The sequence below is a fragment of the Stomoxys calcitrans genome, chromosome 2 (assembly GCF_963082655.1).
Source record: "Stomoxys calcitrans chromosome 2, idStoCalc2.1, whole genome shotgun sequence".
In the NCBI taxonomy this organism is placed as follows: Eukaryota; Metazoa; Arthropoda; class Insecta; order Diptera; family Muscidae; genus Stomoxys; species Stomoxys calcitrans.
In genome coordinates, this window is record NC_081553.1 from 144,993,345 (window position 1) to 145,005,361 (window position 12,017).

At 35.4% G+C, this 12,017-nt stretch overlaps 2 protein-coding genes across 2 annotated transcripts; one reads left to right on the forward strand and one right to left on the reverse strand.

Annotated features, from left to right (window-relative positions):
- The first annotated feature begins 3,001 nt into the window (after positions 1–3,001).
- LOC131995326 (putative nuclease HARBI1) lies at positions 3,002–4,614 on the forward strand. Its single transcript, XM_059363942.1, has 4 exons — positions 3,002–3,370; positions 3,423–3,864; positions 3,918–4,062; positions 4,116–4,614. The coding sequence occupies exons 1-4, from the start codon at positions 3,249–3,251 to the stop codon at positions 4,487–4,489; spliced, it is 1,083 nt and encodes a 360-aa protein (XP_059219925.1). The 5' UTR covers positions 3,002–3,248; the 3' UTR covers positions 4,490–4,614.
- LOC131995327 (uncharacterized) lies at positions 4,609–5,527 on the reverse strand. The gene is made up of 2 exons (XM_059363944.1): positions 5,444–5,527; positions 4,609–5,377 (listed from the first exon to the last, which is right to left on the reverse strand). Exons 1-2 carry the CDS (start codon positions 5,458–5,460, stop codon positions 4,609–4,611), a joined length of 786 nt encoding a protein of 261 aa, XP_059219927.1. The 5' UTR covers positions 5,461–5,527.
- Between the last annotated feature and the right edge of the window lie 6,490 nt (positions 5,528–12,017).

Below are 12,017 nucleotides of genomic sequence, written 5' to 3' on the forward strand. Positions count from 1 at the left end.
GAAGAAAATTTGTAAACAGTTTGGAAAAAATAAAAAATCTTCAAACAAAAAAAATTATTTTATAACCATTTAGCGAAGAAAGGTGTATTTAAATGCATTGACATAAAATGGTACCTGCTAAATTTTTTTTTTTATATAAACCATCAAATGCAACAAAACTCTAAAATGGACTCCAGAAAACTCACTCCTAAGACTTTTGAGAAAAATTTTTGTTGGATATTTTTGTATGTTAAAAATTGACGTCTTTCGACAAAAAAAAAATGTTTTTAACTAGTTTTAGTCGTCCACTTTAAGCCAATCTTAATTTTATTAAAATACCTATTTCCTAGCTCGAGCTGAAATTTTCCTAAAACAGCTTCATTCTTGAGTATTTTTCTACCCATTCGTATTTAATGGGTTAATGATCGTTTCTTTAAAGATCGAATAACCCAGATTAATTAACACTTTAAAGTAATTATTTCAAATGAAATCAACTTGTTTTTTCCTTGAAACTTGAGTTAGAATCGAAATCCATCAGCCAATAGTTAGCAGCATTGATCCTAGTAGAAATTAGAGAAATATGTTTTAAAAAATTTTTAATTTAACTTTACAATTATTGACTTTTAAAAAATAAAAAATCTTTTTACAATGAAAACATTACAACAAAAATACCTTAAACCCCACCTTAAGAAAGGAAATGGGTTAAAATAATATTAGTCGGCAGACTTTTATCTATGAGAACAAATTTTATATTACACTTACGGTCAATAGGTCATTTGACATCAATTATTTATTTATTTCATCTACCGAGTAAAAATTAGTTTCTTTGCCCACTAAAAAAGTTTACAACTGCAATAACGTGGAATTATCTTCGTTATTCTATTTTCTAGTTCTACCACCTTTTCTTATTTTATTTCCAATAAATTAGGAAAACTAGGAATGGATTTTCGATCGATTTTAATAAATTTCGAAGGAGAACAAGGTGGACTAATGAAGGTGGCCTCACGCGAACAGCCGGCCAGTTTGACGCTATTAGGATGTTGGTTCTGTGTTTACGTTCACAGCAAACTATCCCATTTATTTGCACGTTCTCTTTGTTTTAGTTTCTCTTTCTCTCATTTTACTTGCACACATACACAAACGAGCCCAAGTTTCTTTGGTTGTGTAAAGAACAATGCCAATTTCGAAATGACATCTTGATGGCGGATTGCACCATATGATTTGTGATTGTTATACAAAAACCACCTTTGATTGTTTCACCATAGGAGAAGAAATTAGCAGCATTATTTAAACAGAACGCAGATGACTCGGCGTAAAAATTGGTCAAAAATAATTTTGTTTATATAATTAACATTTACAGTTGCTTAGTTTTTCAATTTGTTAGCGTAAAATTTTATGGAAATAAAAGTAATTAAAAACCAATTGACCGACACAAACAACAGCCTGTTGAAATTATAAAACTAGTTTGAGAGCAAATTAAAATGAGCGCAAAAGAAAAAAATTTCATCAAAATACTGAAAGTGTTTCGTCAAACTATCTTTATAGTGATAGTAAAGACAAGCACTTTTTGAAGGATTTGAAAGATTACGATCGGCCTATAAAAAGTGTGTTGGTAAGCAGTAGAAAATTCAGCTCTGATTTTAACCGCCGATGGGCCAGTTACTGCACACAGCAGCGACCACAATTTAAAAAAAAAGTTTGAGGTATCTTTAACAATTTCAGTAACAAAAGAATATTTGCAATTCACGATTTTGAAAAATGGGGGGTGGGCCCCCAAAATAAAATCCTGGCTAAGTCCCTGCATAGTACCACCCTTGAATCAATTCTCATGATGAAAAATACACAAATGAGCAACACATTAAAGTTATTAAAATCAACATCGGTCTTTTAAATTAACCCTCCTTGGGAAGTTTACCCGATAATTCAAGGAAATTTTATCTAGAATCATTTAAAATATTTTTCAAAACGATCCGACCAATAATTTAGTTTTTATTTAGATTTAAATATGTTTAGTGCGGGAACGTGTGAAAAGTATGTGCGTGTGGACTAATCAGCAGCAAAACTACGACTATTGATGGTGTTGGGCAAATGTTGAAGCTTACACTCCGTATGATACAGTAACCGTTAATTACCAGTTATTCCCATGCAGAAGCAGCACCCGCTTCACACAATACATTCTATCGAAGCCTGCCAAGCACGGTGTACAGATATGGTTGTTGTGCGACTCAAAATCAATTTATCCTGCTAAAGGAATGATTTAACACGGGGAATTGCCTGATCAAGCACGAGAGGTGAATCAAGGGCAGAATGTTATACTTCAACTTTCGGAGAGATATTTGAAAACAGGCCGCACAGTTTATGCCGACATTTTATCACAACTTTGGTTTTGGCGCGTACTTTGATCACAAAGAAAACCGCATATGTTGGAACAGTGCGCTCGAATAAGGCATGTGTGCCTCGGGAATTCCAAAAAAAAAATAATTCCTGTAACAATCCAGTTTGTGCAGAGCATTCAACACTTATGCATCGATGCTACACCTGCTCAGATAATATGTTAGACGAGGGGCTATCTACACAACAATAGTTTTTTATGCTTTTTTCATATAATGGCTGGTACTATGTTGGTTTTTCATCGTTAAAAACCCATCTTTTTCGCGATTCCTTTTTTGAAACACTGCACAAGTATAAATGATAAAATAAAAATTTTATTAAAATTTTATCATAATTAATGAGGAAATCTGCTACTGAATGAATTCAGAAAGTTTTCTTGCTTTAAAATCACTATGTAAAAAAAAAAGTAATCGGCGAAAAACCAAAGTAGTGCCGGCCTTTAAACTCATAAAAAATTAATAATGTTACATTTGAAAAAAAAATATTTTTCTCACGTTCATTACTCATTTAATTTAATTGGCTATGCCAGAACATATGTTCCAACTGCCGAAGGTAGAATAGCGTTTCAAGCGCCTCGATCTTCTGCGTTCATTTTAAATACAATCTAACATACAGTATACATGTATAATTAGTAAATCACCCTTATTATGTATGTCGTAGTCGAATTTCGAGAGCAGTCGTAGTCGAACTCGAATTTACATTTCGTTGGTATTATGTAAAAAAAATGACGTGAGTGTTTTTGTAATAGACGTATCCTACATATTTTAATAAATTCTGAACTACCCAGTGATAAAAACATCAGCTGATTGAAAATATTTGAGTTACAATTGCCGGCTTTTTAAACGTTTCGTAATAAAAAGTAAAAAAGTAAAATAAAAATGCTAAGTGTTGCAAATTTTTCATCTTCTGACGAAGAAGACGAAACCAATGCTTATAATCTTATTTGTTATCGCAGGCAGATAAGAATTCAGTCAAACATATTTTCCCTTCCAAGTTCAAAGTAAGTATGTTTCCTTTCACGTTTCTCCCAAATTATCAATATTTTTTTGCAGATTTGTAAGCAATTTTAGACTGAACAAAGCGTCTTTTCGGTACGTTCTAAGGACAATTTCACAAAAACTTCGTGATCCCTCCAGATCAACATGTGTGCCTAAAACTTTGCGGCTGGCAGCAACACTAAGAATACTCGCGGAAGGTAGCTACCAAAAAGGAGCAGGAAACGATTTCAACGTGGGCCTGGCACAACCCACAATGAGTTGTGTCTTTCACGAGTGCATAGATGCGATGTATAGCGAACTTTGCTCCAAATGGATTACATTCAAAATGAGCGAAAGGGAAAAGATGGAAATAAAGGAACATTTCTATGGCCAAACGAGGTTTCCGGGCGTAATTGGCTGTATTGATGGCACCCATATAAAGATTTTGGCTCCAACTCTATCAGAACGTTGGAAATACTATAATAGAAAGGGATTTTATAGCTTAAATGTGATGGTGGTGAGTAACTGATTAATATGCTATTCACAGAATTTTATAATGCAAAATTACAGGTCTGTGATCATAAACTAAGAATACGTTATATTTCACCAAGCCATCCAGGTTCAGCACACGATTCGTTGGTATGGAATGTTAGTGATCTTAAAGCATATCTTGCAGAACGATATAATAACGGAGAAAGAAACACATGGCTTTTAGGTATGATGGAATGACAAGGATAAAAACAAACTTATTTATCTATATATCTACAGGTGATGCAGGATATCCACTAGAACCATATTTAATCACCCCCTTTAGGGCAGCAGAAGAAGGCAGTGCTGAGTCTCGATTTAACACAGTACATTCAAAAGCAAGAAATATTGTGGAAAGAACAATTGGTGTTGCAAAAAATAGATTCCGCTGCCTGCTTGGTGCGAGACAGTTGCATTATTCTCCAGAAATGGCCGCGAAGATTACCGCAGTTTGTGCAGCTTTACATAATATATGCATCCACTATAAACTCGATCATAGTGAATTTGAAATCCCTTTAGAAAATCAAAATTCAGATGGAGATTATAATGAAAATAATGGCGACATGACAGCAACAAGTATAAGATTAAATATCATGAACACAATGAATGTATAAAAAAATTAGTTTTATTGAACACAAAATATAAAAAATAACACAAAAGGTATCCTATACCCATGGCAATTAGGAACTTAACAGCAAAATAAAAAATGGCACTATGCATAAAAACACACAAATCATAAGAATTCTTGAATTCTGGCTTTTTCTATCTCAATTTTTTGTTGTTTGAGGGTTATTTCTTCCGTTCTCAATTTCAACATGTTGGTCCTATAGTTTTCTTTATTTCTAATTTGTTCTTTGTATAGCCTAAGTTTTTCCTTTTCCATTTTCAATCGTTCTTCTTGAACTTTATAATTTTTGCGACTATACCTCTCGATTTCCGACAAACTCTTTTTTACTTCTTCATATAAACTTGTCTGAATTTTAAGCTGTTGATCCAGAAGTACATTTTTGTCCACAGTTCGTTGCTTCCTTTTTCGAGTGGAAGTATTGGGTTGGATATCCACTTCTACATTGTCCTCGCTGACGTGTCCATCAACTTCGTCCTCCAAAATTTCTTGAATCAGGTTTACCGGCGAGCTTTGAACACCGATGGATGGGCATTCTGGACTTACAATAGAATTGATTTGCAGTAGTCCTGCTACTGCCTCCTCCAAAGGTGTCAACAACTTCTGGTTGAAAATGCCTCCACCAGTTGCACGGCTTTCCATCTTATTGTGCACGATTTTCTTCTTAACGCTGCTCTTCATATCTGCCCATACCTTCATCCAACCTTCAGCCTCACGTGTGGGAGGGCCTAAACTATTCAGCTTCCTTTGCAAATTATTCCACTGCTCTTTAATGGACAACTTGCCTGTGTTTTTATGGTATCCTTTAGCTATATTTGGGTTTTGACACATAAAATCCACAAGAGCTTCAAATTGTTTTGGTGTCGTTTTCTTTATCCTTTAAATATGTATAATTGAATAATTTTAGGTAAACAATGCACAAATGTTTGATACTAAGACTTACGTTTTGCTGTTATTCATTTTTCTAATTATTTTTATTCAGTTTTTGTAATTTTTAATCTTGTCACTTGAAACTGTTTCTGTCGAATTTCTCGTTAAAAAACGGCATACATAATACCAAAAAATGTAATAGATTTTAAACATAGTCGCATTTCAGGCGAAAAACGACATATGTAATACCATTCACAATAAACGACAGGAATTCGTTGTGACTACGACATACATAATAGAGGTGAATAATAATAAATCGAAACAAAAAAATATTAAAAATGCATTTTCGTATAACGTTCCATACAAAGTCATGTTTTTTACTACGCAAATGGCAATAATAAACTAATAATTTTATTAAAATTTTATCATAAGTAATGAGGAAATGTCCAATTGAATGAAATCAGCGGTTTTTTTGCTTCAAAATCTAGTATGTAAAAAAGTAATTAGCGAAAATTATCGCTTAAAGCAAATATAGTACCAGCCAGTATTATTGGAAAGTTGACATTTAGCGACGCCCAAGGAAAGCACAATCACAGTCCCTATCAAACACACGCCAAAAAACGCGACCGCTGAGGACCTCATTGTAATTCAACATTATTAGCACCATAAACATATGTTTATACGCACATATGGGGTAAATTATTAATCTTGTTTATTTGCTTGGACTATAAAGTTTAATGCATTATTTATCTATGGACACACCAACAATTTTCGCCCTAGGAAGATGTTAAATTACATAGAATATTATAACAAGTAAAAGCGTGCTAAGTTCGGCCGGGCCGAATCTTATATACCCTCCACAATGGATTGCATTTGTCGAGTTCTTTTCCTGGCATCTCTCCTTAGGCAAAAAAGGATATAAGAAAACAGTTGCTCTGCTATTAAAACGATATCAAGATATGGTCCGGTTCGGACCACAATTGAATTATATGTTGGAGACCTGTATAAAATTTCAGGCAATTCGTATAAGAATTGCGCCCATTGGAGCTTACGAAGTAAAACAGAGAGAACGATTTATGTGGGATCTGTATCGGGCTATAGACCGATTCAGACCATAATAAACACCTTTGTTGATGGTCATGAGAGGATCCGTCGTACAAAATTTCAGGCATATCGGATAATAATTGCGACCTCTAGGGGTCAAGAAGTCAAGATCCCAGATCGGTTTATATGGCAGCTATATCAGGTTATGAACCGATTGGAACCTTATTTGACACAGTTGTTGAAAGTAAAAATAAAATACGTCATGCAAAATTTCAGCCAAATTGGATACGAATTGCACCCTCTAGAAGCTCAAGAAGTCAAATCCCCAGATCTGTTTATATGACAGCTATATCAGGTTTTGGACCGATTTCAACCATACTTGGCACAGTAGTTGAATATCATAACGAAATACCTCGTGCAAAAATTCATTCAAATCGGATAAGAATTGTGCCCTCTAGAGGCTCAAGAAGTCAAGACCCAAGATCGGTTTATATGACAGCTATATCAGGTTATGGACCGATTTAAACCATACTTGGCATAGTTGTTGGGTATCATAACAAAACACGTCGTGCGAAATTCCATTCCATTCGGATAAGAATTGCGCCCTCTAGAGGCTCAAGAAGTCAAGACCCAAGATCGGTTTATATGGCAGCTATATCAGGTTATGGACCGATTTAAACTATACTTGGCACAGTTGTTGGATATCATAACAAAACACTTCGTGTAAAATTTCATTCCAATCGGATAAGAATTGCGCACTCTAGAGGCTCAAGAAGTCAAGACCCAAGATCGGTTTATATGGCAGCTATATCAGGTTATGGACCGATTTGAACCATACTTGGCACAGTTGTTGGATATCATAACAGAACACGTCGTGCAAAATTTCATTCCAATCGGATAAGAATTGCGCACTCTAGAGGGTCAAGAAGTCAAGACCCAAGATCGGTTTATATGGCAGCTATATCAAAACATGGACCGATATGGCCCATTTACAATACCAACCGACCTACACTAATAAGAAGTATTTGTGCAAAATTTCAAGCGGCTAGCTTTACTCCTTCGGAAGTTAGCGTGCTTTCGACAGACAGACGGACGGACGGACAGACGGACGGACAGACGGACGGACATGGCTAGATCGACATAAAATGTCACGACGATCAAGAATATATATACTTTATGGGGTCTCAGACGAATATTTCGAGTAGTTACAAACAGAATGACGAAATTAGTATACCCCCCATCTTATGGTGGAGGGTATAAAAAAAACAACAAAAAATTATAAAAATGTGCTTGGTTAAATTTTAAATATGAAAATAGGTTTGGTAATTTTTCGGTGGTTGCGGAATGGGAGGTGGAGTTGATGATCGTTTGCCCACAGAAGATGCGAGTGGAAACAAGCTAAGAGCAAATGGTAGTTCGACTTTGAAGGCTCGGTTGCCATAGCCGATAGGCCAACAATACTAACTTTCAGCCGCTTGGGTCTCCGAGTGCCAAGTTTGCAAAATTGTGCGCTTGAGTTGCGTGGTTTTTGAGATATTGCTCATCCTAGCGATCAGCCAAATTTGGTAACATTATCCGCTACAATTAAGCCACAAATGCTGAGATCAAATGGTGCATACCGTAACCCAGTATTAAACAATCGTTCTAATAAAGATTGTTTTTTTATTTACAGTGCAAACCCCAGGACGCCCACAGTACTGCCAAACGTACCTCAGTAACATCGAAAACGTTACCAACTCACTCTTACTATCAGTCGTCATCGTCTTTTCATTATCATCAACAGCAAATGCCAAAGCGTTTTAGTACGCATCATCATCACAATTCATCGTCGTCAAATCGTAATGACACACATGCCTACGATAATACAGGTGGTAGCCGTATGTGCTATGCTCGTCTCCATCTCCGTGTTAATAACTGTCGCACAGTGGCACCTGTCTTCTTAGGAGGAGAGAATGTTTTAGGCAATGTGGATTACACCTTACCTGAGCCGGACGAGCTTGCGAGACTAGGAACTCCGTTACACATTCCAGGGACCTTGGAATCTGCGAACCTAGGGAAATGTAAGCTAAGTTTTCAGGACCAGGCCCGAAGGAAAACGAATGATAGATAGTCACAAAGAGAGGGCTGTGAGCATTCCATAACTATGTGGCCTAATCTAGACTTGAAGAGGTATACTGCCTTACTGTCATTGGCTAGAATAGACGTCTCAGTCATTGTATCGGTCATGACAGGTCACTGTCTAGTCGGAAAACATGCTGACAGACTGAAAGTTTCCAGTAACGACTTTTGCAGAAGCTGTGAGGACATCGAAGAAGATGAAGAGACTATAGAACACCTTCTGCGTTTGTGTCCCGCACTGGCAGCATCTTTCTTCTTCTGTTCCTGTGATATCACAATGGACGTAAACGTCTAAGTGAGTCTGATGGCAGACTGCCGCTTAAACCTAACCTGACATAAATGTCACAAGAAAAAGTATGGACACAACAACAACTTGCGCCCTAAGGATAATAATATATTTGGTTAAATTAACAAAACAATGTCTGCACTCATGTGGCATATTTAACTCAAAAATAAATTTTTTGTGGTAACATTTATATACCTTAAAATGCGTTTTCTGCAAAATCATTTTTTTGAGTCATGTCACTCTTCAAGTACGTAGCGTTTTCCTTATTAGAGGGAATTAATATAATAGTTTTGTTGCGTTCAAGTCCAACTTACGTAGATTGATCACTTGTCGTTGAAATGGAAGAAGCAACTCAGAGCAAACTCAAGTAGTGCCCTTTACTTCAGTTACTTGGTATTCTCTCTCAGAGCGGGGTTTTTGCTAACTATAGTAGTTTTATTGGCACCTATTTCTCCATGTACAATAAAGCCCGTATTTTTGGCCTGTGAAAGTAGAGCAGCAACTTCACAAGAAAATGTGTGCACTTTTCCCGGAAGTGGCACTGAGTTCTTTGAGCAAAATACCAGCCATCACAAATTTCGATTCAATTAATTGAAAAGGTAATTAATTCCTCCCGAACAAGGTCACAAGCAACTCTGTTTCAACGTATTTGCTTTTGTTGTATGCCTTTGTATGGCTTTTGTTGGTGTTTTGTCGTCTAATAGAATGCTGCATATTTCGCAAACAATTAATAGACAGTTTTCGTGCGTATGAAGTTAGTACTATGCTTTAAGCTGGGTATTCTGTTCAGCTTTTCAACTAGAATGCTGTCAAATTCCATATAAAAAAACGTCGGCGAAATGTTGGCTAAAAATGGGCGGAAAAGTATTACTCTACTTACAGTGAAAAAAATGACAAAGAAATCCAAATGGCAACACTTGAAACAATTGCCGGCATAATTTTTGTATGTTTTATTGGTGTCATTGGTTCGGTTTTCATTATTTATTTGCAAAAATATAAATTTAATAGAGAAAACAATAAGATCAGATAAAAAATGTGTTTTGGTATGGAAACAAAAACTGTTGATTGCTGCCAAGTTTCGCTCGCGGAATAATTTTGAATTTCAGCGATTTTGGCAGGTTCGTTTTTCACCGTTGAAAAGCCATGTTTATCGCGATTATTTTTTGAAACGTTATACAAATAACAATGACTTAATAAAAATTTTATTTAAATTTAACCATAAAACCTAGTACTGACTTTGTTTTGACACACGAACAACTGTCAAAACGCACGAAATTTTCGCTGCGAATAAAGTCGGTACTAGGTCAGTACATTACCAGCCTTATTTTGAGTTCAATTATAGTACAAATAAATACCGAAAAAATCGTCAACTTATAAAGGGATTTATACCGAAAATCGTCAAGCGTCAAAGTGCCAAATTTCGGATAAAATCGTCAAAATTACGTAAAATCTTCGCGTCTGGCAGCACTGTATTTACGTCATATACGAATAGAGCGAGTCAGGATGCACTTATAAGGTGAGGTCATGCAAACAGCTGAATAATTTTTTTTTTTGTTTTGATTTTCCTGTAAATCTAAATGCCAAAGGCTTGATAGCACAGCTGTGATTTTTTCTAAAATCTTAGGGGAATGTTCCTATTTGATCCGATATTCCACACATAAGCAACAAACCAGTATTATAAGTTGTAAAACTAAACCATATTGATATTTCAATTTACAGCGTTTTCCACGCAATGTAGTTTCGTTAGGGGTAGATTTTTGTTGTTGTGCTAATGAATCTGCCTTTTAATTGTACCATGAGAGATCGCTTTAATCGGCATGTATTCTCATATGTATTGTACTTTTTTAAAGACACGTGTCTACAAGTATTTTCGATGAAATAAAAGATTGATTTTTCGAAAAAGTTGCATATTTATTTCAATATCCATTTTTCATATTAAATTTGCCGGACGTATCACACGATGTGTACAACTTTCAGAGTTGCTGTTTTTGAAATTTCATATGACACATCTGTACCGCAATTCAGTAACTAATAACGAACATCGTTTAGTTGCCGAAAAAAAATCGTTTGCACTAACGCATATGTAATTTTTCTCTCTGGCGACTCTACCCAAAAAAAAAAAAAAACAAAAAACTCAAAGAGGAATCGACAAAAATAATAAATAATTCATCTCATTGTCTGAAATCATTCTTTTATTAAGTTAAAAACATCACAAATCTAAATAAAATCTATACAATTATTTAGGGAAAGTGCTATCAATACGAATTTGTTCGTATAAAATTTTTGCGGACATTTTTTTATATTAAGAAACACACGGAACCACGCCTATTAATTGATTGCACACACACACACATATCTGAAATGGTTTAAGAAAAAAACAAGAGAAAAATACTCTAAAGCCATCGTAAATTTTTATCTTTATTTATTTCGTTAAAGTAAACACCAACTTATTATCCGCCGTTTAGTTAACGAATTTTTATTCGTAAGCGAAACAACTGATTTTAACAATGTCGACTATGGTTAAAAGTGGTTCCGTTATCGCTTTTTAATTAAACGAGTTTCGTTAAAACACTTTACTGAATTCCACTACTGTTATGGCAGCTTTAGTAAATTTAACCCCTTTTACACTGCTGGATTAAAGGCTCTCATTAGCTGATTTTATAAAGGAGACACAGATGATAGGGTAATTAAATCCGGACTTACAGAGCAGTGTAAACGGGATTTACGACTTTGGGAAGCTGTACGAACAAGGTGGATCAATAAAGGTGGTCTCACGCGAACAGCTGAAAACAGCCGGCTGTTTGAAGGAATTAAGATGTCAGTTCTGTGTTTACATTCACAGCAAACAACGCCATTTTCAGGCACGTTCTCTTTGTATAATCGGGAGATAGATTTATAGGGAGCTATATCAGGTTATAAACCGATTTAGACCATACTCGGCATAGTTGTTGCGAGACAAAACAAAACACTTCATGAAAAATTTCAGCCAAATCTAATAATAATAGCGCCATCTAGAGGCTCAAGAACTCAATATTCTACATTGGTTTATATGGCAGCTATATCAGGTTAGGGACCGATTCAAATCATATTTAGTACAACTGTTGAAAGTCATAACAAAAGACTTCATGTAAACATAACAAAACACTTTAGCCATATCGGACAAGAATTGCGCCCTCTAGTATATATCTAGCAGCTATAT